This window comes from Jaculus jaculus, chromosome 15, assembly GCF_020740685.1.
Source record: "Jaculus jaculus isolate mJacJac1 chromosome 15, mJacJac1.mat.Y.cur, whole genome shotgun sequence".
Taxonomy (NCBI): Eukaryota; Metazoa; Chordata; class Mammalia; order Rodentia; family Dipodidae; genus Jaculus; species Jaculus jaculus.
Window position 1 is genome coordinate 54337351 of NC_059116.1, and position 26509 is coordinate 54363859.

Below are 26509 nucleotides of genomic sequence, written 5' to 3' on the forward strand. Positions count from 1 at the left end.
CCAGAACTTTTAAAAAGTTTTACATCTTATTGTTGTAACCAGTCAAGTATCATCTTTGGGTTGTCCTGAAGTATTAATTGCATAGAAACCTTAGTGAGCATATTTGGCAGGATTATTAAGCTGAAACTTGCCTAAATTTGTATTTGAATGTTAATGGAAACACATATAAACAAGATAAAATTTAAGGTGGCCTAAAAGAAAAGGATGCTTAGCCTTTGTAAGGACTTTCCTTGTTTGACTTACCCCAATTTGCCATTAAATGAGGACAGATTACCTTAAAACATGTTAAATTGGTCTATATTACATGGAGGATTAGTTGTATAATTTCACTGAAAATCTTAGCCTAAAAGAAATTGCATTAACTTCTGGTCAGCACTGATTGAAATGTGACTAGTAAAAAGGCTTTCCTAAAGCCTGATTTATCTCTACCCATGCTATCATAGGTTTCTCATGTAAAAGCAGTCCTCACGTAGTGGTTTTATACTTATATCCAGAATACTGTGTTAATTAAAAAATTGCTATGTTAAAAAAACAACATACAGCCATGTAGCAGGATATAAAATAAATACACAGAAATCAGTAGCCTTCATATATGCTAACAACAAACACACAGAGGATGATATCAGAGAATCAATCCCATTCACAATTGCATCAAAAAAAATAAAGTACCTTGGAATAAACCTAACCAAGGAAGTAAAGAATCTCTACAATGAGAACTTTAAAACACTCAAGCAAGAAATTGCAGAAGATACTAAGAAGTAGAAAAACATCCCTTGCTCCTGGATTGGAAGAATCAATATTGTGAAAATGGCAATCTTACCAAAAGCAATCTACATATTTAATGCAATCCCTATCAAAATTCCAAAGGCATTCTTCATGGAAATAGAAAAAAACAATCCAAAAATTCATTTGGAATCACAAAAAAACTCGAATATCTAAAATAATACTGAGTAATAAAAATAAGGCTGGTGGTATCACCATACCTGATTTTAACCTATACTACAGACCCATAGTAACAAAAACAAGCATGTAGAGCAGTGGAACAGAACAGAGGACCCAGATGTAAGTCCAGGTAGCTATAGCCACCTGATATTCGATTAAAATGCCAAAAATACTCATTGGAGAAAAGACAGGCTCTTCAACAAATGCTTTTGGGAAAACTGGATATATACCTGTAGAAGGATGAAAATAGATTCTTCTCTGTCTCCATGCACAAGAATTAAGTCCAAAGGGATTAAAGACCTTAACATCAGACCTGAAACTCTGAAACTGCTAGAGGAAAAAGTAGGGGAAACCCTTCATATTGGTCTTGGCAAAGACTTTCTGAATATAACCCCAATTGCTCTGGCAATAAAACCACAGATTAATCACTGGGACCTCATGAAATTACAAATATTTTGCACTGCAAAAGACACAGTGAAAAAAGCAGAGAGGCAACCAACATAATGGGAAAAAATCTTTGCCAGCTATATATCTGATAGAGGATTAATAACTAGGATATACAAAGAACTCAAAAAGTTAAATAATAAGGAATCAAACATGCCATACAAAAAATGGCTATGGAGCTAAATAAAGCATTCTCAAAGGAAGAAATACGAATGGCATATAAGCATCTAAAAAAATGTTCTACGTCACTAGTCATCAGGGAAAGGCAGATTAAAACTACATTGAGGGCTGGAGAGATGGCTTAGCAGTTAAGCGCTTGCCTGTGAAGCCTAAGGACCCCGGTTCGAGGCTTGGTTCCCCAGGTCCCACGTTAGCCAGATGCACAAGGGGGCGCACGTGTCTGGAGTTTGTTTGCAGAGGCTGGAAGCCCTGGCGCGCCCATTCTCTCTCTCTCCCTCTATCTGTCTTTCTCTCTGTGTCTGTTGCTCTCAAATAAATAAATAAATAAAAATTATTAAAAAAAAGTCCCCCTAGTTTAAAAAAAAAAAAAAAAACTACATTGAGATTCCATCTCACTCCTGTCACATTGGCTACCATCATGAAAACAAATGATCATAAAGGTTGGCGGGGATGTGGAAAAAGAGGAACCCTTCTACACTGTTGGTGGGAATGCAATCTGGTCTAGCCATTGTGGAAATCGGTGTGGGGGTTCCTAAAACAGCTAAAGATTGATCTACCATATGACCCAGCTATAGCACTCCTAGGCATATATCTGAAGGAATCATCTCATTTCCTTAGAAGTACATTCTCAACCATGTTTATTGCTGCTCAATTTATAATAGCTGGGAAATGGAACCAGCCTAGATGTCCCTCAACTGATGAGTTGATAATGAAGATATGGCACATTTATACAATGGAGTTCTACTCAGCGGTAAAGAAAAATGAAGTCATGAAATTTGCAAAAAAAAAATGGATGTATCTGGAAAGGATTATACTAAGTTAGGTAACCCAGGCCCAGAAAGCCAAGCACCACATGTTCTCCCTTATATGTGGATCCTAGCTACAGATGATTGGGCTTCTGCGTGAGAATGAAAATACTTAGTACCAGAGGCCAGTAAGTTGAAAAGGAGACATAAAGAGAAGAGAAAGGAAGGGAGGAGGGTACTTAATAGGTTGATATTGTAGATATGTAAGTACAGTGATTGTGATGGGGAGGTAATATGATGGAGAATGGAATTTCAAAGGGGAAAGTGGGGGGGGGGAGGGAGAGAATTACCATGGGATATTTTTTTATAATCATGGAAAATGCTAATAAAATTTTTTTTATATAAAGGAGATATTAAAGGAAGAGAAAGGAAGGGAGGATGGTACTTAATAGATTGGTATTGTATATATGTAAGTACAATGATTGAGATGGGGAGTGGATATGATGGAGAATAGAATTTCAAAGGGGAAAGTGGGGATGGGGGGGAAGGAAGGTATTACCATGGGATGTTTTTTATAATCATGGAAATGTTAATAAAATTGAGAAAAAAAAAAGTAAATAAAAAAGAAAAAATAAATAAGATGGTCACCTTGCCTACCTGCAAGGGTTCACAACCATTCTCCCTCTCTCTTTTTCTCTCTTTGTAAATTAAAAACAGCAACAATAAAAGCCAAGCATGGTGACACATGGCTTTAATCCAGGCATGTTATCTGTCACTCTCCATGTATACTGTTCCATCAAATAAGCAAAGAAAAACAACCCATAAAATACAAAATTCAGAAAAGAAAAAAATTACTGAGGACTGGGGTGAATGATTCATTGGTAAAGACGTTAACATAAAAAGTGTGCTCACCCCCCCCCCCAGTTCAATTCCCTACTCACCCACGTGAAGTCATATGAATAATGTGCCAATGAACCTGGATTATACATGCAGCAGTGTAAATTCACCCCTTCTCTCCAACAAACAACAACAATGTGTTAATAAATAAAAACTTAAAATAATTAGAGCCAGGTGTGGTGGTGCAGGCCTTTAATCCCAGCACCTGGGAGGCAGAGGTAAAGAGGATTGTCATGAGTTCAAGGCCACCCTGACACTACACAGTGAATTCCAGGTCAGCCTGAGCTAGAGTGAGACTCTATCTCAAGATAACAAAACAAGCAAGCAAAATAATTAGGGCTGGAGAGATGGCTTAATGGTTAAGGTGTTTTCCTGCAAAGCCAAAGGACCTGGGCTGGATTCCCCAGGACCCACATAAGCCAGATGCACGAGGTGGCACATGCATTTGGAGTTTAATTGCAGTGACTGGAGGCCCTGGTGCACCCATTCTCTACCTGCCTCTCTCACTGCTTTCTCTCCCTCTTTCTCAAATAAATAAAAAAAATAATATAAATGTTACATCAAACTACTCAGGAGGAATAAGGTCATTTTGTTTTGAAACAGGTTCTCTCTTATGGAGCCCCCAATTCACAATCCTCTTGCTACATTTTCCCCTTTGCTGAGATTACAGGCATGTGCCACCACATACGGTTAGGCAAGCTTTTTTTTTTTTTTTTACAGTCACAGAGAGAGAAAGAAAGAGAATGGGCGCTCCAGGGCTTCTAGCCACTGCAAACTCACTCCAGACGAATGCACTACTATGAGAATCTGGCTATGTGGGACCTGGAGAATTGAACCTGGGTCCTTAGACTTTGTAGGCTAACACAAGAGCTGTACTGATGCCTGCGACCAGCACTGGGACAGTATAGCTAATGGGTACAACCTGAAAACAGTCCTGTTTAGCTACTGCCCTGTTCACTACACTGAAAGAAACAATAGCTACTGGAGACCAGCACTTGAAGAATATCTTGTCTGCCTATGCTTTCTATCCAAGGAAAACAGAACTCTCAGCCAATTATTCAGTGACATTTGCAAGCATATAATAAGTGATTTGGAGGAATACTCTTATGTTCCTTTTTTAAAAAAAAAATGTTTAATTTTTATTTATTTATTTATTTGACAGAGAAAGAGGAAGAGAGAGAGAAAGAATGGGGATGCCAGGGCTCCAGCCATTGCAGATGAACTCTAGACACATGCATCCCTTTGTGCATCAGGCTAATATGGGATCTGGGGAATTGAACCTGGGTCCTTTGGCTTTGCAGGCAAATGCCTTAAACACTAAGCCATCCCCCCAGCCCATCTTATGTTCCTTTCTATACTTTTTAAACTTTTGAGTCATATGACTCAATTCTTTATTCACAACTCCCTTGGCATTAAATATCTAAACCAGCTAAACATGGTGGGGTGCACCTGTAATCCCAGCACTTAAGAGGCTCAGGCAAGAGGACAATAAACTTAGGCCATCCTGCATAATTTATTAAGAATCTTCCTCATCTAAAAATAAGAAAATATAAAAATGACTGCAGATGCATGCAGCTCAGTGATTGGTGAGGGGCTGGGAAGATAGCTTGGTGGGTAAAATGTTTGCCTTGCAAGCATGAAGATCTGAATTCTATCTCGAGCATCCATGGAAAATGCCAGATAGTAGCTTTCCTGACAATAATACCAGAAGTTGTTCCCTGGCCTCCACACGTACATGCACAAAGATGTGCAACCTCTGGACTGGAGAGATGGCTTAGCAGTTAAGACACATGCCTGTGAAGCCTAAGGATCCAGGTTTGATTCTCCAGGTCCCACATAAGCCAGATGCACATGCATGGTGGCACATTCATCTAGAATTCGTTTGCAGTAGCTAGAGGCCCTGGCATGCCCATCCTCTCTTATTCTCTCTCCAGCCCCTCCTATCTCTAATAAATAAATAAAAATAAAATTTTTTTTTTTAAAAAAAAGATGTGCAACCACAATGTGCAAGTTGCACATACATGCTGCACAAATGTGTAAAAAAAATATTGAAGAGGGGCTGGAGAGATGGCTTAGCGGTTAAGCGCTTGCCTGTGAAGCCTAAGGACTCCGGTTCGAGGCTCCGTTCCCCGGGTCCCACATTAGCCAGATGCACAAGGCGGCGCACGCATCTGGAGTTCGTTTGCAGAGGCTGGAAGCCCTGGCGCGCCCATTCTCTCTCTCTTCCTCTATCTGTCTTTCTCTCTGTGTCTGTCGCTCTCAAATAAATAAATTTAAAAAAAAATTAAAAAAAAATATTGAAGATCAAATTTAAAAACTTGCCCAGTGTGGTGGCACATAACTTTGATGCCAACATTTGAGAGGTAAGAGAATCAATGAATTCAAGGCTAACCTGGGCTCTATATCTCTCAAGGTGAGAGCCTACCTTGAATAAATCAAAATAAATAAAGAAAGAACTTATTTCATTTGGGGCTGGAGAGATGGCTTAGTAGTTACGGCGCATGCCTGCAAAGCCAAAGGACCCAAATTCGATTCCCCAGTACCCATGTAAGCCAGATGTACAAGGTGGTACATGCATCTGGAGTTCATTTGCAGTAGCTACAGGCCCTGGCATGCTCATTCTCTCTCCTTCTCTCTTTCTGTGTGTGTATCTGCCTCTCTCTCTCTCTCTCTTTCTCTCAAATAAATAAATAAATTTAAATTTAGTTAAAAATCACAAAAGTATGAGAGGAGGGAGGAAAAGTTGCATATTAAGAATTAGTGCCAGGCGTGGTGGCGCACACCTTTAATCCCAGCACTCGGGAGGCAGAGGTAGGAGGATCACCATGAGTTCGAGGCCACCCTGAGACTACATAGTGAATTACAGGTCAGCCTGAGCTACAGTGAGACCCTAACTCAAACTAACAAAGAATTAGTAATGGGTGCTGGAGAGATGGCTTAATGGTTAAGGCACTTGCCTACAAAACCAAAGGATGCAGGTTTGATTCCTCAGTGTCCATGAAATACCAGATGCACAAGGTCTGCAGTTTGTTTGCAGTGGCTACAGGCCCTGGCTCACCAATTCTCTATCCACCTCTTTCTTTCTCTCTCAAATAAATAAATAAGATAAAAGCCGGGCATGGTGGTTCATGCCTTTAATCCCAGCACTTGAGGGCAGAGGTAGGAGGATAGCCATGAGTTTGAGGCCACCCTAAGACACATAGTGAATTCAGCTTGGGCTAGAGTGAGACCCCACCTCAAAACACCAAAAATAAATACATAAATATTTTTAAAAAACTAAGCTATCTCTATCTTATCAAAGAAAACTACAATTTTAAAATTTTATTTTTATTTATTTATTTGACAAAGAGAGAGTGAGAGAGAGAATGAATGGGAGTGCCACGGCTTCCAGCCACTGAAATGAACTCCAAACACGTGCACCCCCTTGTGCATCTGGCTAATGTGGGTCCTGGGGAATAGATCCTGGGTCCTTTGGCTTTGTTGGCAAATGCCTTAACCATTAAGCCATCCCTCAAGCCCCAAAACTACAATTTTAGAATGAAACAATTTAAAAGGTTATCTTCAGACTTTCTTCAACTTGAAACTCCTGGATGCCTGGTGAACTTGTCTTAATGCATTCTCCAATAAAAGACTGATCAACAGATACTGGGAGAAAAGATAAATTTCTACCTGCCATAGTCTTGATATTATTGTAAATAAGATAATCTGGCGGCTTTAATCTTCCTAGTCTATAAATCACTCCCCAAAAAACTTTTTTTTAAAGCAAAGAGGCAACCTACAGAATGGGAAAAAATCTTCGCCAGCTATATATCTGATAGAGGATTAATATCTAGGATATACAAAGAACTCAAAAAGTTAAATAATAAGGAATCAAACAAGCCAATCAAAAAATGGCCTATGGAGCTAAATACAGCATTCTCAAAGGAAGAAATACGAATGGCATATAAGCATCTAAAAAAATGTTCCATGTCACTAGCCATCAGGGAAATGCAGATTAAAACTACATTGAGATACCATCTCACTCCTGTCAGATTGTCCACCATCAGGAATACAAATGATCATAAATGTTGGCGGGGATGTGGAAAAAAAGGAACCCTTCTACACTGCTGGTGGGAATGCAATCTGGTCCAGCCATTGTGGAAATCAGTGTGGAGCTTCCTAAAACAGCTAAAGATTGATCTACCATATGACCCAGCTATAGCACTCCTAGGCATATATCCAAAGGACTCATCTCATTTCCTTAGAAATACGTGCTCAACCATGTTTATTGCTGCTCAATTTATAATAGCTGGGAAATAGAAAGGAACTAGCCTAAATGTCCCTCAACTGATGAGTGGATAATGAAGATGTGGCACATTTATACAATGGAGTTCTACTCAGCGGTAAAGAAAAATGAAGTTATGAAATTTGCAGAAAAATGGATGGACCTGGAAAGGATTATACTAAGTGACGTAACCCAGGCCCAGAAAGCCAAGCGCCACATGTTCTCTCTCATATGTGGATACTAGCTACAGATGACTGGGCTTCTGTGTGAGAATGAAAATACTTAGTAGCAGAGGCCAGTAAGTTAAAAAGGAGACATAAAGGGAAGAGAAAGGAAGGGAGGAGGGTACTTAATAGGTTGCTATTGTACATATGTAAGTACAATGATTGTGATGGGGAGGTAATATGATGGAGAATGGAATTTCAAAGGGGAAGGTGTGGGGGGTGGGGAGGGAGGGAATTATCATGGGATTTTTTTTATAATCATGGAAAATGCTAATAAAAACTTTAAAAATTAAAAAAAAAAAAACCTGACTCTTGCTTTTATCCTAGACCTGGATGGGGGTACTCTGGAATATCTATATCTTATTACAAACTCATAAAATGATTCTATTGTACCTGAAAAGTTTGTCAAAGTGCAAAATTCGGGGGCTGGAGAGATGGCTTAGTGGCTAAGGCACTTTCTGCCAAACCAAAGGACACAGGTTCAATTCCCCAGGACCCACCTGAGCAAGATGCACAAGGTGGTATGTGCATCTAGAGTTTGTCTGCAGTGGCTAGAGGTCCTGGCATGCCCATTCTCTATCTGCCTCTTTCTCTCTCTGTTAAATAAATAAAAATTTTTAAAAATTAAAGGTAAATTTTTTTAAATGTCAAATTTGGGCTGAAGAGATGGCTCAGCAGTTAAGATACTTACCTGCAAAGCCTAAGGACCCACATTCAAGTCCTCAGTACCCATGCAAAGACAGATGCACAAGGTAGTACAGGCGTCTGGAGTTTGCAGTGGTAGAGGCACTGATGCACACATTCTCTATCTGCTTCTCTCTCTCTCTCTCTCTCTCTCTCCTTTTTCTCATAAATAAATAAATATTTTTAAAATGCAAAAAAAATTTTTTTAAAAAGACAAGAGTCTCATGTTCGTTTGCAACATCGAGTACACATGTAGTATACACATACATACACATGTTCAAAAATATTTTTTCAATATTTTATTTATTTATTTATTTGAGAGAGACAGAGTAAGACGAGAGAGAGAGAGAGAGAGAGAGAGAGAGAGAGAGAGAGAATGGGCATGCCAGGGCATCTAGCCACTGCAAACAAACTCCAGACACAGGCGCCATCTTGTTCATCTGGCTTACGTGGGTCCTACAGCATCGAAACTAGGTCCTTTGGCTTTGCAGGCAAATGTCTTAACCATTAAGCCATGTTTTCTGCCCTCAAAAATATTTCTTTTAAGAAAAGCTTATGCTGGGCTGGAAAACTGGTTCGGTGATTAAGGCACTTGCCTGCAAAGCCTAAGGACCCAGGTTCGATTCCCCAGTACCCACATAAGCTACATGCACAAGGTGGCGCATGTCTGGAGTCTGTTTGCAACAGCTACAAGTTCTGGCAAGCACATTCTTTCTCTCCCCTCTGCCTCTCTTCTCTCTCAAAAATAAATGAATAGGGCTGGAGAGATGGCTTAGCGGTTAAGCGCTTGCCTGTGAAGCCTAAGGACCCCGGTTCAAGGCTCGGTTCCCCAGGTCCCACGTTAGCCAGATGCACAAGGGGGCGCACGCGTCTGGAGTTCATTTGCAGTGGATGGAAGCCCTGGCGCGCTCATTCTCTCTCTCTCCCTCTATCTGTCTTTCTCTCTGTGTCTGTCGCTCTCAAATAAATAAATAAATAATGAACAAAAAATAAAAAAAAATAAATGAATATATATTTTTTAAATTTATTTATTTATGCCTGTGATCTCAACCACTGGCAAATAGAGGCAGGAAGATCAGGAGTTCAGCTACATGGCAAGTTATAGATGCCAACCAGGGTTACAGGACACATTGTGTGTGAAACTTTATATACTGAAAATTAAGTACACATACATGTACTTATGAAGTAAAAGCTAATTTACATTAATTCATTTTAATTTAATAAGTTAATTCCATTTTAAAAAGCCCGTAGTCCTAACACTTTGGATAGAGAGGAGGATCAGGAGTTCATGGCAAGTCTAGGCTATACAACATGGTACCAAAGAAAAAAAATCAAGAGTTTCAGAAAGTCAAATTTGTTGTTAGATGTAATTTTCATTGAAATCAGCTACTTCTAAGAATATATACCACTGGACTTCCGGTTAAGATGGCGGCGTAGGTACCACGCCAAAACAGCCTGGGGGGGGAAGACCAAAAAAAACTCAGCAAAATACACACTTTTACTAAAAAGTGAGGTATATAGGAAGTTGAGCGGAGAAGTGGAAGAGTTATAGAGCATCCAGAGCCTGCACAGCCGGGAACAGCGGCTCCGGGGCGGCTCGACTACCCGCTGCAACCACGGAGCGGCAGAAAACCGCCGGACTCTCGGCTCGAGCCGCAGGACAAGCCAGGTGCGGGATTTTCCCCTCACACCGCGCTCTCCGCAACTCGGGAAACGTGAGGGGAGAGCGGCAGCGAGCAACGGAGGGAGGAGCAGACCGCGAGGTAAAAGCACACGTGGAGAAACGATACAACCAGAACAGCGCGGCTCCCTCCCCTCCCCTGCCGCCTGAACCCAGCTCCAGCAAACACAGCAGCGGCCCGGGACCCGGCCACGCCAACTTGGGCTGACGGCGGGACCCAAGCAGGAGCAGAATTCGGCAGCAACTTCAGCGGCTCCAGCACCGGTACCAGTGGCCCCAGCAGCAGCGGACCCAGGAGCGGCAGCGGTGACAGATCCCGCAGCAGCGGCTTTGGGGTGAGCAGCAGCGGTGGACACGGCAACGGCAGCTTCAGCAGCGGTGGGGGCTCCGGGGGTGGCAGCTACAACAGCTGCAGAGGCGGCAGCAGCGACTCAGTTTGCCCCGTAGGAAAAGCAAGTGCCCAGCTCCAGAAATCAGAACAGCAGCCCGACGACCCAGGCAGCAACTTGACTGAGACCACAATCACCCAAGGTAACTGGGATTGCACCAGGGAAGGGTCTCACTTGGTCACAAGCTGACTTGGATACCTCAACAGACCAGAAATCTAAACCTCTTTGTTGATAGAGGATCTGGTCATTATAATAACTACTCTTGCATACATACTCGGGGCTGTTTTTGATGGAATGGGTACAGTGTCTAGCTAAATTTTAGAATCTACCAGTATATTATTCCACTCAGCCTGCTTGAATACTCCTATAGCAGGGAAACTCAACCCCTAAGAACATCTTTGTAGATACTCTGAAAGTCTTAAGAGCCACACCTAATACCTTAAGGTCCTACCCTGAAAATATATTACACCAAATCAATTGATACAGCTAAGAATACACAGCTAGCTAGAAAATCCAAGCATTAACTTAATCCAAGATGCAAAAATATATACATTATAACACAAGAAACACTAAAAAGCAAGACGATATAAATCCACCTAAAAGTATTAATGCATCAGAAATGTCCTCCAGTGAGAAAGAGTTAGAGGAAATGCCTGAGAAAGAGTTCAAAAGAATAATTGTAAATATGTTCAAAGAGGTCAAAGAACACATGAAAACAATCAAAGAAGAAATCAAAGAGGAAATCAAAGAGGAAATCAAAGGAATCAAAGAAGAGGCAGGACACCAATTTAATGAAATAAAGAAGGCAATACAAGACATAAATAGAGAAATAGAAATAATAAAGAAAAACCAGTCAGAATTACTAGCAATGAAGAACACGGTTAATGAAATAAAAAACTCTGTAGAAAATCTCACCAGTAGGATGGATGAGGGAGAGGACAAAATATCTAAGCTAGAAGATCAGGTGGCAGACCTAATGCAGTCCAACAAAGAGAAAGACAAACTTATAGAAAAGTATGAGTGGGAATTTCAAGATATTCGGGACACTATGAAAAGATCCAATATAAGAATTCAGGGCATAGTAGAAGGAGAAGAATTCCACTCCAGAGGCATAGTAGGCATCTTCAACAAAATCATAGAGGAAAATTTTCCCCAAATTGGGAAAGAGGTGCCAATACAGATACAGGAAGCCTTTAGAACCCCAGCCAGACAAAACCCAGAAAGAAACTCTCCTCGCCACATTATACTCAAACTTCCAAACACACAAACCAAAGAAAAAATATTGAAAGCAGTTAGAGAGAAAAATCAAGTTACCTACAAAAGCAAGCCCATCAGGATTACAGCAGATTATTCAACACAAACTTTTAAAGCCAGAAGGGCCTGGAGTGATATATTCCAAGTTCTGAAAGATAACAACTGTCAACCAAGGTTACTTTATCCTGCAAAGTTATCCATCCAAATAGATGGAGAAATAAAGACATTCCATGACAAAAGCAGGTTAAAGGAATATCTGAAGACAAAACCAGCTCTACAGAAAATACTTGATAGAATCCTCCATGCTGAACAAAAGGAAAAGCACACATATAAGGAACCTAGAAAAAACCAGCCATACTCAAATACCAGTTAACAGAAGAGAGCACAGGTAGAACAAGTAACACACACACTCACACACAAATGGCAAACATAAATACACACCTTTCAATAATATCTCTTAATATCAACGGTCTCAATGCCCCAACGAAAAGACATAGATTTGCAGACTGGGTTAAAAAGCAGGATCCTACAATTTGTTGTCTTCAAGAAACTCACCTTTCTACAAAGGATAGACATTATCTTAGGGTGAAAGGTTGGAAGACGGTGTTTCAAGCAAATGGGCCTAGAAAACAAGCAGGGGTTGCTATCCTAATATCAGACAGGGTGGACTTTAGTCCGAAGTTAGTCAAAAAAGATAAGGAAGGTCACTTTATATTGATTAAGAGCACACTCCAACAGGAGGACATTACAATACTAAACATATATGCACCTAACATGGGGGCTCCCAAATTCGTCAAACAAACACTATTAGAACTAAGGTCACAGATAACACCAAACACGGTGGTGGTGGGTGACTTTAACACCCCACTCTCATCAATTGACAGGTCATCCAGGGAAAGAATAAACAGAGAGGCATCTGGACTAAATGAGGTCATAGAAGATATGGACCTAACAGATATATACAGGACATTTCATCCAAAGGCTGCAGAATATACATTCTTTTCAGCAGCACATGGAACATTCTCTAAAATAGACCATATATTAGGACACAAAGCAAATCTTAACAAATTCAGGAAAATTGAAATAATTCCTTGCATTCTATCTGACCACAATGGAATTAAACTACAAATCAGTAGCAAGAAAGGCTACAGAGCATACACAAAATCATGGAAGCTAAACAATACACTACTAAATGATGAGTGGGTCAATGAAGAAATCAAAAAGGAAATCAAAAAATTTATAGAGTCAAATGATAATGAGAACACAACATACCAAAATCTCTGGGACACAATGAAGGCAGTTCTAAGAGGTAAATTTATAGCCTTAAGTGCCTATATTAAGAAATTAGAAAGGTCGCAAGTAAACGACCTAATGCTTCGCCTTAAAGCCTTGGAAAAAGAAGAACAAGGCAAACCAAAAAGTAGTAGACGGGAAGAAATAATAAAGATTAGGGCAGAAATTAATGAAATAGAAACAAAAAGAACAATCCAAAGAATTAATGAAACAAAGAGTTGGTTCTTTGAAAGGATAAACAAGATTGATAAACCCTTAGCAAATCTGACCAAAAGAAAGAGAGAAGAGACACAAATTAATAAAATCAGAGATGAACAAGGTAACATCACAACAGATTCCAGAGAAATTCAAAAAATTATAGGGACATACTATAAAAGCATATACTCCACAAAGTATGAAAATCTGAAAGAAATGGATGATTTCCTTGATCTATATGACCTACCTAAATTAAATCAAAATGAGATTAATCACTTAAATAGACCTATAACAAACATGGAGATCCGAGCAGTTATCAATAATCTCCCAACTAAAAAAAGCCCAGGCCCGGATGGATTCACTGCTGAATTTTACCAGACTTTTAAGGAAGAGCTAACACCATTGCTTCTTAAGCTTTTCCAGGAAATAGAAAAAGAAGGAATCCTACCAAACTCCTTCTATGAGGCCAGCATCACCCTGATACCAAAACCAGGCAAAGATAGAACAAAAAAAGAAAATTACAGACCAATCTCCCTCATGAACATAGATGCAAAAATTCTCAACAAAATATTGGCAAACAGAATACAAGAGTATATCAAAAAGATCATTCACCCTGACCAAGTAGGCTTTATCCCAGAGATGCAGGGATGGTTCAACATACGCAAATCTATAAAAGTAATACATTACATAAATGGGTTGAAGGACAAAAACCACATGATCATCTCATTAGATGCAGAGAAAGCATTTGACAAAATCCAACATCCCTTCATGATAAAAGTCCTACAGAGACTGGGAATAGAAGGAACATATCTCAATATAATAAAGGCTATTTATGACAAGCCTACAGCCAACATATTACTAAATGGGGAAAAACTGGAAGCTTTTCCACTAAAATCAGGAACAAGACAAGGGTGTCCACTGTCTCCACTTCTATTTAATATAGTTTTGGAAGTCTTAGCCATAGCAATAAGGCAAGAGACACACATAAAAGGGATACAAATTGGAAAGGAAGAAATCAAGTTATCACTATTTGCAGATGACATGATTCTATACATAAAGGACCCTAAAGACTCTACTAGCAAGCTGTTAGAGCTAATCAAAACCTACAGCAATGTAGCAGGATACAAAATAAATACACAGAAATCAGTAGCCTTCATATATGCTAACAACAAACACACAGAGGATGAAATCAGAGAATCACTCCCATTCACAATTGCATCAAAAAAAATAAAATACCTTGGAATAAACCTAACTAAGGAAGTAAAGAATCTATACAATGAGAACTTTAAGACACTCAAGCGAGAAATTGCAGAAGACACTAGAAAGTGGAGAAACATCCCTTGTTCCTGGCTTGGAAGAATCAATATCGTGAAAATGGCAATCTTACCTAAAGCAATCTACACATTTAATGCAATCCCTATCAAAATTCCAAAGGCTTTCTTCATGGAAATAGAAAAAACAATCCAAAAATTCATTTGGAATCATAAAAAACCTCGAATATCTAAAATAATACTGAGCAACAAAAAAGAGGCTGGTGGTATCACCATACCTGATTTTAACCTATACTACAGAGCCATAGTAACAAAAACAGCATGGTACTGGCACAAAAACAGACATGTAGATCAGTGGAACAGAATAGAGGACCCAGATGTAAGCCCAAGTAGCTATAGCCACCTGATATTCGATAAAAATGCCAAAAATACTCATTGGAGAAGAGACAGCCTCTTCAGCAAATGGTGTTTTGAAAACTGGATAAATATCTGCAGAAGGATGAAAATAGATTCTTCTCTCTCGCCATGCACAAGAATTAAGTCCAAATGGATTAAAGACCTTAACATCAGACTGGAAACTTTGAAACTGCTAGAGGAAAAAGTAGGGGAAACCCTTCAACATATTGGTCTTGGCAAAGACTTTCTAAATACAACCCCAATTGCTCAGGCAATAAAACCACAGATTAACCACTGGGACCTAATGAAATTACAAAGATTTTGCACCGCAAAGGACACAGTGAAAAAAGCAAAGAGGCAACCTACAGAATGGGAAAAAATCTTCGCCAGCTATATATCTGATAAAGGATTAATATCTAGGATATACAAAGAACTCAAAAAGTTAACTAATAAGGAATCAAACAGGCCAATCAAAAAATGGGCTAAGGAGCTAAATAGAGAGTTCTCAAAGGAAGAAATACGAATGGCATATAAGCACCTAAAAAAATGTTCTACGTCACTAGTCATCAGGGAAATGCAGATTAAAACTACATTGAGATTCCATCTCACTCCTGTCAGATTGGCCACCATCATGAAAACAAATGATCATAAATGTTGGCGGGGATGTGGAAAAAAAGGAACCCTTCTGCACTGCTGGTGGGAATGCAATCTGGTCCAGCCATTGTGGAAAACAGTGTGGAGGTTCCTAAAGCAGCTAGAGATTGATCTACCATATGACCCAGCTATAGCACTCCTAGGCATATATCCAAAGGACTCATCTCATTTCCTTAGAAGTACATGCTCAACCATGTTTATTGCTGCTCAATTTATAATAGCTGGGAAATGGAACCAGCCTAGATGTCCCTCAACAGATGAGTGGATAATGAAGATGTGGTACATTTATACAATGGAGTTCTACTCAGCGGTAAAGAAAAATGAAGTTATGAAATTTGCAGAAAAATGGATGGACCTGGAAAGTATTATACTAAGTCAGGTAACCCAGGCCCAGAAAGCCAAGCGCCACATGTTCTCCCTCATATGGGGATCCTAGCTACAGATGACTGGGCTTCTGTGTGAGAATGAAAATACTTAGTAGCAGAGGCCAGTAAGTTGAAAAGGAGACATAAAGGGTGGAGAAAGGAAGGGAGGAGGATACTTAATAGGTTGATATTGTATAAATGTAATTACAATGATTGTAATAGGGAGGTAATATGATTGAGAATGGAATTTCAAACGGGAAAGTGTGGGGGTGGGGAGGGAGGGAATTACCATGGGATATATTTTATAATCATGGAAAATGTTAATAAAAATTAAAAAAAAAAAAAAAAAACAGAAGAGCTGAGGCCTCACATAGGGCTGGTTAGGCAAAAAAAAAAAAAAAAAAAAAAAAAAGAATATATACCAAGAGAGCCTTTAAAGATTACAAAGTAAAATGAGACTTTACAAAACTTTCCACTGTACTTTCTTTTAAAACCTTATTTTGAATATGTGCTTTTCTTTTTTGTTGGCATTTGTGACTGAATATCACTAAGTTGATTAGGGTGGCCTTGAACTTACAACCCTTCTGCCTCAACCTCCTGAATAGCTGGGACTAGAGGCCTGCTCCATCTACCAGACCTGGCTTACTTTTTTTTTTTTTTTTTTTTTTGAGGTAGGGTGTCACTCTAGCCCAGTCTGATCTGGAATTCACAATGTAGTCTCAGGGTGGCCTCAAACTTTCAGTGGTCCTCCTACGTCTGCCTCCCAAGTGCTGGGATAGAAGGCATGTGCCACAATGCCCGGCAAACTTTTTCTTTTTTAAGTGTTATTTATTTAAGAGAGAGAGAGAGAGAGAATGGCTGGCTGCACCAGGGCCTCCAGCCACTGCAAACTCAACACATGTGCCATCTTGTGCATCTGGCTTACATGGGTATTGTTAAATGGAACATGGGTCCCTAGACTTTGCAGGTAAAGAGCCTTAACTGGTAAGCCATCTCTCCTGCCCTACTTTTTCTTTTTTTTTTTTTTAAGTACTGGCATTGAACTCAGAGCCTCATGAGCACTAGAGAAGTGCTTTATCACTGAGGCTATCTGAGGCCTAACTTTGACCCAGGCTCACCTGGGAACTCACTCTGTAGTCCCATGCTGGACTTGAATTCAGTGATCCTACTACCTCTGCTTCCCAAGTGCTGGGATTAAAGACCTGCACTTACCTGACACACCACCCCCCAGCTTTTACATGTTATCAAAATATTTTACCTGACACAGCTGTTTTCTTAAAATTCTCCACTGTCATACTTTACTCTGGTTTGTTTCTTACCCTTCACCTCCTTCAATTCAGAATACATATTGGGCTATATCTAGGCTATCTCTCCCCTTCAGTTCCCTAGACCCTATTCTTTCAGTTATGTACCTCCTTTGGTCACAACATTCATACTCACATCTATGCAAAGTATACACATTGAACTGCTGGACACAGATTTTATAAAACATCTTTAAAATTTCAGGAGTCTCTTCTCTGCATTCCTACTGTTACTTTAGATTCTAATCAATAACTACTCACTACAGCCAAGATAAACCTTGGTTATAATGTAAAACTTCCTAATACTGAAACTTTACCACGCTGCTCCCCTGTCCAAAATTTAATAAGCCTCTTAGTTTTAGGAAAACATTCAAATGGCTTACCCAGTAGGTTCCTGCTAGTATCTCTAAGCTCCATATCCATTCCGCTTATTCTGTGGCTCTGTGTGGACAATAATCCTTTGTATTCCTCCTGGCCTCATTATATGAAGTGAACTTACTTATTTATTCCCCAACAAACCAAATTCTGTTCTAAACTACAACTTCATCAAGGAAATAATCCATAATCTTAAACTGATTTAAATACCTGCTCTTAGTGCTAACGTCAGATTTTCTTTTTAAAAAATTGTGTGATCCTCCTACCTTAGCCTCCTGAGTGCTGAATTGAAAACATGCACCACCACACCCAGCTCTTCCTGCTTTTAATTCATTATTTAGCCAGAACTATAAGACAATTATAAGGGTACAGGACTACTCTGGTACAAGAAGGGTACAGGACTACTCTGGTCATGCCAAAGTCCAATGAGTTGAGATATATTCTAAATCAGAAAACAATCAGCCCCATTCTCTTTTTCCATAACCTTAAGGAGAAGTCAAAGTATAATTTAAAATATATACAAGGGAGGTAGCCTGGACTTTGTGCATGGGGAGCTAAAACTTACAACGAGATCCAAGAGATCAATGACCCAAAGAGTAGTTGAAATGACTCTGCCCGGAAAAGATCTACTATAAATACATATATAGTAAACACTATAATTTCTCTCACCTTGCATGCCCTTGCTTTCCCTCACTTCCAGCACAGAATTCATTTTTGGTTTTTGTGATGGTTTGAATTAGATCTCCCCCATAAACTCATGTGTTCTGAATGCTTGGCTCACAGCTAATGGCAGTTTAGGAATTATAGCCTTGCTAGAGGAGGTATGTTATGGCGGGGGGGGGGGGGGGGAGGCTTAGGGGTATTATATACAGCTCCCCCTTACTAGAATCCAGCTCACGCTCCTGCTGCTGTTTCCATCTGCTTTGGCAGAGGTGCTGTCCAGCCTCTGACCATGCTGTCTTTTCCCTGCCATCATGGAACTTCCCTTAGAGACTGGAAGCCAAAATAAGTACGTTCTCCAATAAACTGTTTTTGGTTAGTTGTCTCATCCCAGCAACAAGAAAGTAACTACAACTTTTTCAGTATAGGAAAGGAGATGGGCATGGTGACACATGCTTTTAATCCTAGCACTCACAAAACAGATAGGAAGATCACCACACAGGCCAGCATGGTCACCACAGTAAATTCCAGATTAGTCAGGGTCACATAGTGAGATCCTAGTTCAAAATATAATTAGGGCTGGAGAGAGAGTTCAGCGGTTAAAGCATTTGCTTGTGAAGCCAAAGGACTCAGGTTTGACTCATCAGAACACACATAAGCCAGACACACAAGGTGACGCACGTGTCTGGAGTTCAACTGCAGTGACTAAAGGCCCTGGTGTACCAATTCTCTCTCATAAATAAATAATAGGAAGGTATGCCTATAATCCCATATAATCCCAGGATTTGGGAAGCAGAAGCAGAGAGATTAGAAGTTTGAGACTTAAGAAAATTGGAGGCTTGCCTGACTACATAAGACCCTATCTTCAAAAATTTTTTAAGCCAGGCGTGGTGGCACACACCTTTAATCCCAGCACTCGGGAGGGAGAGGTAGAAGGGTCACCATGAGTTCCAGGCCAGCCTGAGGCTACATAGTGAATTCCAGGTCAGCCTGAACCAGAGAAAGACCCTACCTCAAAAAACAAAAAACAACAAAAAAAAATTAAAGAGGCATCAAGCATTAAATGCGATAACTAATGAGGGCAAGAAACAGAAAAAGATACACAGTGCCTTAAGATCTTCCTTAAAAGAGCAAAAAATGTAACTTAAACATTTCTACCATTATAAGCCACATATACCAGGAGATCTGCACACCTTTAAGCCCAGCACTTGGGAGGCAAAGGTAGGCAAATAACCTTGAGTTCAAGGCCACCCTGAGACTACATAATGAATTCAAGGTCATCATAGGCTGAAGCAATATTCTACCTCAAAAAACCAAAACTAAGTAAATTAAATAAAAGCTACATACTACTCATATGAGTAGCCCATAACAGGACTGAAGTAGAGCAGTGAAAACTGAAGATTAGATTACAGTAACAAATCATCTGTAGTTAGATTTCTCAAAAGTCCCAAATCCCATTTTTTCTTGTTCCTTTTTTTTTGTCTGGGAGAAGGGGAGAATGTGAGACAGGGTTTTGCTTATAGGTAACCCAGCCAAGCCTGGAACTCTGTATATAGCCTAGACTAGACTCAGACTCAAGATCTTCCTGCTTCAGCCTCCCAGGTACTCGGATTACAGCCTGCACCAAGATGGGCCTCAACCCATTCTTTATAAAATTAAAGAACCCATCTCTTTAAAAACAAAATGAAAGGAGAAACCTATCTAGAAACTGATTGATTTTAAAAAAATATATTTTGCTTATTTATTTGAGATAAAGAGGGAGAGAGACAGAGAGAGAATGGGCACGCCAGGGCTTCCAACCACTGCAAATGAACTCCAGACGCGTGCGCCCCCTTGTGCATCTGGCTAACGTGGGTTCTGGGGAATCAAACCTGGGTCCTTCAGCTTTGCTGGCAACCGCCTTAACCACTAAGCCATCCCTCCAGCCCTGGAAATTGATTCTTTTCAGCTGCTTGCAACTTTTCACCACTGGCGTATTTTTAAAATAATTAAAGATTTTCAGGTCTCACATGCCAAAAATTCTTCTGTAAGTTTGGAATGGGGCTTGGGAACTGGCTATACTTAACTTAAAAGTTCCCCAGGGACTACTGTCCTCAGCCAGGTTTGTCAGAAGCCTTATATACCTTTTCAAGAGGTCTCCTTCCAGATATTACCTACCCTGATTGTGTGGAATATGAGTGCGTTCTTCCTGTAAATACTAAAGAGTATTGTGTCATCTCATCTAAGCTGCCTTTGTGTTCTCTCACCCTTTGGAGTAGGTACCTCATTTTGGCAGTCCACTCTTCATAACACAACTTTTCTTACCTCCACTCTTGCATGTAACTCAGTAATAATAAACAGAAGTACAATACAAAAAAGCTATCACTTCAATATCCGGGAATACTGCCAGTTCTAAGAAAAGAATACTCATTTTAAAACATTCTAAAGGGGGGGGGGAATACATTTATGTGTGTTCTCTGGAGCAGGGTTGAAGGGTTGGCTGAGGAGCTCTAGGATGGCGAAGGGTCTTCCCCATGTCCCCAAAGAGGCCAATAGGTCGGTAGCGCCGCGCCTCGGCGGGCTCAGACACTGGACACCCGGGCCTCCGCAAGGGTTGCTAGGAAACAAAAAGGCTCCAGGTTCGCGGCAGTTCCTCCCTGGCAGAGGGGACAGAAATCTACGGGGACCGGAGACACCACCGCAAGGGCAGGACGGCCCCCAGGGCGCGAACAGCGGCCACCTGGTGACCGGGCCCGGCTGGGGCCTCGGAGGCTCTCGGGCAAGCGGCGCTCGGGCAGGCCGCAGTCGGGGGTGTGGAAAGGGACGCGGGGCCCCAACGAATAAATGAACTCCGGGCTCGGCGCGGAGGAGGGGCATCCACTCACACGTGCTGACAGGCCGCGGTTCGCACCGGCGTCTTGAACACTTCCTGACACACGGGGCAGTAGAAATCGTCTTCGGTGTAGGACGTGGCCGCTGAGAGCTCCTCGGACATGACGAGGGGTGGGGAACGAAGCGAAGACGACGGTGACAAGCCAACGTTGTGGCTGCGGCCGGAGCCCGACTGTGCCTTGAGGGGAAGCGAATCGCGACTAGAAGCCGCTCTCTCAGGAAACCGCTAGCGTCAGGAAGGGGGCGGGGCGGGGAGACCTCGCGGGGCACGCGCCGCGCGCAGGCGGGCCCTCACGTCCCTCCTCCCGGAAGGGCTGGGCGGGCGGGGAGGCCGGTCGGCGACATAGCGATTGGACAAAATACGGAGGCGGGGCCTGGAGAGCTTTGTCAGAGTTCCCACTTCCATCTGGGACGCGCAAGCCTAGGCCACGCCCCTCTCAGGCGCCCCGGCGCCACTCCCGGCCTCCAGCGGCCTTCCGCCATAGACCCTCTGGTGGGTGAGCGTTATCCCTCCCTCTCCGCCAGTTGCCCGCCTTGGCCTCGCCCTTTTGCCACAGCGCACGCCAACTCTAGTCCCCTAGAGACCATCTTCTCCTTGAACAACCCAGTTTGCCCTCCGCCTCACCTCCACTCCCGCAGGCGGCGCCCTGTGTCCCGCTGCTTCTCTGTCGCGTGTTGGCAGACAGGTGGCCCTGTGCGGTCGTCCTGCTTCAGTCCCTTACTGCGGCTCACAGCTGAGGTTCCGTGGTACTCGCAGTCCTTTTGAGCCCAGGAGCCGGCCGGACCAAGGTTCACCGAGCACTGGGATCTCCGGGCACCCGGAACCGCTCTCGGGGGGCCATGCCTGGAGCTTGCCCCCAGGTCACCGCCCGCTAGAGAGGCGGGGACGCCGAGGCCAGGGTGGTCTCCGTAGCAACCGGCGAGGGGCCGCCTCCGCCGCCTATGATGTAACGGTGGGTATCTTTAACCTCTACCCTGCCCCAATGGCCCTGTGGCTGGGATCCCCTGAATTGTCGGTCTTATCAAACGCATTCTTTCCTCAAAAATAGCCCCAGTGTTAAGGATTTTATCTTTATTACTTGGCTTTTCCAGAATATTTTGGTTTTGTGAAGAGGAGCTATGAAACAAGTAAGACTTTCTTCAGGATTTAAACTGTTAGGAACGGGGGATTTAAAATACAGCGTGAGGGCTGGGGCTTAGGAGTTAAGGCGCTTGCTTGCGAATCCTAAGGGCTCAGGTTCAATTCCCAATGCGCCACAGGAAGAAGGTAGTACATGCGTCTGACCCTGACAAGCTCATTTTCTCTCTATCTGCCTCTTCCTCTCTCTCTCTTAAGTAAATAAACATTTTAAAAAATAAAGTCTGAAGGCTGGGAAGATGGTTCAGTGGGTAAAGTGCTGGCTGTGCAAACATGAGGGCCCAGATTCACATCTCCAGAACCCAGGCGAAAGCTGAGCACTGAGCTGGAGAGAAGACTCAGAGTTAAAGGCACTTGCTTGCAAAACCTGACAACCTGGGTTCAACCTAGTATTCATTCATTCACTCTCTCTTCCTTGCAACTAAATAAAAATATGAAAATAAAAACGTTTTTAAGAATAAAATCTGGTTTGGTGGTGCTGGGGAGGCAGAGGCGAGAGGTTTACAAGTTCAAGGTTATCATGGACTACATAAATTCTGAGGCCTAAGCTGGAGAGCCAAACCCTGCCTCAAAAGCTTGTAAATTTGGGCTAGAGAGATGGCTTAGTGGTTAAGTGCTTGCCTGTGAAGCCTAAAGACCCTAGTTCGAGGCTTGATTTCCCAGGTGCCATGTAAAGTCAGATGCCCAAGGGGGCGCTCGCATCTAGAGTTCGTTTGCAGTGGCTGGAGATCCTGCCCCTTTCTCTCTGTCGCTCTCAAATAAATAAATAAAGTTGAACAATTTTTTTTTTTAAAAAAAGCCTGAAATTTAACCTTATAAGCAATAAGTAATGCCTGAAATGCTGACAAGTCACATTGGCAGATAAAGCACTCCACTCCAATACTATTTTTATTAGGGGGATGACCCATGAGTTTTAGATAGTAAGAATGGGTAGAAGCATGTATTCAGACTTTTCAGCAGTTATTCACAAATCCAAAAGAATTTTTACTTTTTTAAACTTTTTATTGACAACTTCCATACAAAATACCATGATCATAAGTCCCTTCTCACCACCCTCCCTTTTCTACCTCTCAAATTCCTCCTTCATGGAATCCCTTCTTTCCAAATTGTCTCCTATTTTGACTGTCATCATTTTCCTCTCCTATTATGCAAGTCCTGTGTAGGTAGTGTCAGCCACTGTGAGGTCATAGATACCAAGGCCACTTTGTGTGATTTTTTTTCAAGACAGGTTCTCTGTCATGTATATAGTTGTATAGAGAATGATCTTGATCTGAACCTCCTCCCTGTACCTCCTAGCTAAATGTTTGTGTGTGTGTGTGTGTGTGTGTGTGTGTGTGTTTGTGCGTGCGCGCACACACTTCAGAAGCATATACACTAAAATGTTTTCATTTCTGTCTAAAAGGGCCTTAGATAAATCCACACAAACCCGGCACACAAACAATGTGAAAATGAGGAGGTAAGGAAAATCCAGAACATTTTAGCACATCTTCAGTTAGGTTTAGGGGGGAAAAAATCTCTTACTATTATTGTTAAAACCTTTGAACAAACTAGGCATGTAAGAGCTAAAGACACAGCTCTTACTTCAAAGAGAAATTAGAGGTAGTTTATTCTGGAGCCAAATATCAGTGACCATGGCCTGGGAACACAGATTTAAGCTACCCCAAATTCCATGTTCCAACATGTTAAATAATTTCATGAAGGTTTTTTAGTTACAGAACAAAATAAAGTCATAAATCCAGGCACTTTTCAATACATTGGTGAGCTATAGCAAAATGGGGAAATCTCTACTATAGGCTTCAGATGCTGTCTGTTGACATTCTTAGCCCTTGGGTTGGTGTGAAAGCTGTGGGTCTGTTCTTACATTCAAAAAGGATCACACCTATCAACTGATAGTCACCAGAATGTTAGGTCAGACATAGAGGTGAGCAATAAATGGCTATTGGGGGCCAACGTAATTTGGCTCTGATTTGTAACATTCCATCTCTCTGTGATCACAGTTTTATCAGTCCATTCAGCCTTGCTGGAAGTAGGTGTAACAAATGCAGTACTTTTCTGGGAACTTTAGTTCACACCTGTAATCTCAGCTTCTCAAGATGTTGAAGCAGGAAGATCTCAAATTCAAGGCCAGCCTGTACAGTTTAGTAAGCCCTAGCTTAAAAAATAAATTTTAAGGGCTGGAGAGATGGCTTAGCGGTTGAGCGCTTGCCTGTGAAGCCTAAGGACCCCAGTTCAAGGCTCAATTCCCCAGGACCCACGTTAGTCAGATGCACAAGGGGGCGCATGCATCTGGAGTTCGTTTGCAGTGGCTAGAAGCTCTGGCGTGCCCACTCTCCTCTCTCTCTCTCCCTCTCCCTCTCCCCCTCTCTCTCTCTCTCTCTCTCTCTCTTTCTCTGCCTCTTTCTCCCTCTGTCTCTCTCAAACAAATAAATAAATTTAAAAAAATAAATTTTAAAAAAGCTTAACTATAGAAAAATGAATTATAAATATCAGTCATTTAAGTAACTAGTTAATTCAGTTCTGCATTTTATCAGCAACATTGTCCTTGGCACTGCTATCTGTTAAAGTACATCACTGGCTTGGACTGAGCTTTCTCACTTGAGCCACCAAACAAAAGAAAATGGATCAGGTGAAGTTTTCAGAGCATAAAGCTTGAGCCCAAGTTGCTTACCTGTCTAGGAGAAATCATGAGACAGCACAAGAAATAGTAAAATTCTCAAACAAGGCAGTTTTAGCCAGTAAGGGAGTTCCCTGTGCTTTAACCTTTACAAGGAAAGTCAGTCTGAACCACCCAATCTCATCAAGCAATCTCATCTTGCTCCATATTTACTTTCCTCCACCCTTTTCTGTTTGTGGATCCAAACTTTTTTGTTTATTACAATACCCCTGCTATTCTTCTGTTCTCTTCTATTGTGAAATGAGGTGTTGCAAACAAAAGCCAATAAGATTTTTAAACTTGCTGAATTTTTTGGACAGCACTGCTAAGTGTTATACAGATGTCATGAATTTTGCTGTGGACTAATTTACACTCCTTAGTATCTATCAAAAGGAGAGCAAAAATGGTACTTCCCAAAGTATTAAGAACTTTTGCATTGACACTGACTTCAATGAAGGTAGGAATGGAATGATTGTAATCAATGGATTTAGTTGAAAGCCCTAAAAAGGAAATGGATCTCAATGTGCATATTCAAGCAAGTGTGTATGAAAGGCAGGTGAGGAGGGGTTGGGAGGAGCCCTAAAAACAGCCTGAGAAAAGAGGATGGTTTGTATAGTCACTCTGTGGCCATCCTAGGTTACAGAGCAGGACCTTGTCTCAAAAACAAAACTATAGACTGCCTAGTTCCTTCTACCAGGATTAAAGATTTTGTATATTTGTTCTATTGCTGTTAACATCAGGCACAGTGGAAACAGGGGAGGAACACTAGTTTTAGCTTTAGCTTGCCTGGGAGAAGAAAGAGCACCCCACAGAAGGGGAAAGCTACCTATAAATGGTGCTCATATATGAAATTTCACCATTTTGAATCCATTCCATTCATTCTGGCTACCTTAAGACATAAAGTATAGTTTCTGTATGAAAATTATTTCACAGCCGGGCGTGGTGGCACAGCCTTTAATCCCAGCACTCGGGAGGCAGAGGTAGGAGGGTTGCCATGAGTTCAAGGCCACCCTGAGAGTCCATAGTGAATTTCAGGTCAGCCTAGGCTGGAATGAGACCCTACCTTGAAAACAAAACAAAACAACAACAAAAACAATTATTTCCCTTCATTCCCTGGGAATTCCTAGCCATAGAGTCAAGTTTATGACTTTAATTTTATTTGCTTCATTCTTGGCAACAATAGCTTTACTATTCCAAATATATTTTTACTACTCCCTCCTATTGTCATGGGGAAATTTGGGGTTCTGCGGTGCTTCCTAGAACCCCAAGCCCTGAGTTCATATCTACAAACTAACCAAAGAATTAGCAATTCCAGATTTAAAAGAATGATTAAAAAAAACATTTTATTCAGATTTTATAGAGGAGTGAGGAAAGGAGAAGGCTGGGAGGTAAGGGGAGATAAAGTAGAGAGAAGTATACTGTAAGACCCCCAAAACGAGGACCCCACACTCTGCCCGGATATGACGACACCCCAAATCACTCACGAGAAGTGGTCTTGATGCAAACTGCAAGAGGATTTTATTCCAAGCGCGCTGGGGCCCACAGTCATACACCGCACAGGGGTAGAGGACTGCAGAGCCCCGAATGCAGGAACGGGACAGTTTTTATAGGGTTTTTAACAAAGCCTGTGCA

The 26509-nt window shown here is 41.5% G+C and overlaps 2 protein-coding genes across 6 annotated transcripts in view; one reads left to right on the forward strand and one right to left on the reverse strand.

The window, feature by feature from the left end:
- Window positions 1-21960, reverse strand: part of Rnf138 (ring finger protein 138) — a 51916-nt gene extending 29956 nt beyond the window's left edge. For 3 of the 4 annotated variants that reach the window (XM_004668423.2, XM_004668422.2, XM_004668421.2), the window contains exon 1: window positions 21080-21345. In XM_004668423.2, coding sequence (XP_004668480.1) covers window positions 21080-21189 — 110 coding nt within the window. In that variant the 5' untranslated portion in view covers window positions 21190-21345. Of the gene's footprint in view, window positions 1-21079; window positions 21346-21711 lie in introns of those variants that run through there. The other variant, XM_045135169.1, reaches the window with a different exon arrangement.
- Window positions 21540-26509, forward strand: part of LOC123455094 — a 59855-nt gene continuing 54885 nt past the window's right edge. For both annotated transcript variants that reach the window (XM_045135168.1, XM_045135167.1), the window contains exon 1: window positions 21540-22039. The gene's annotated coding sequence lies outside the window, so the exon portion shown is untranslated. The remainder of the gene's footprint in view (window positions 22040-26509) is intronic.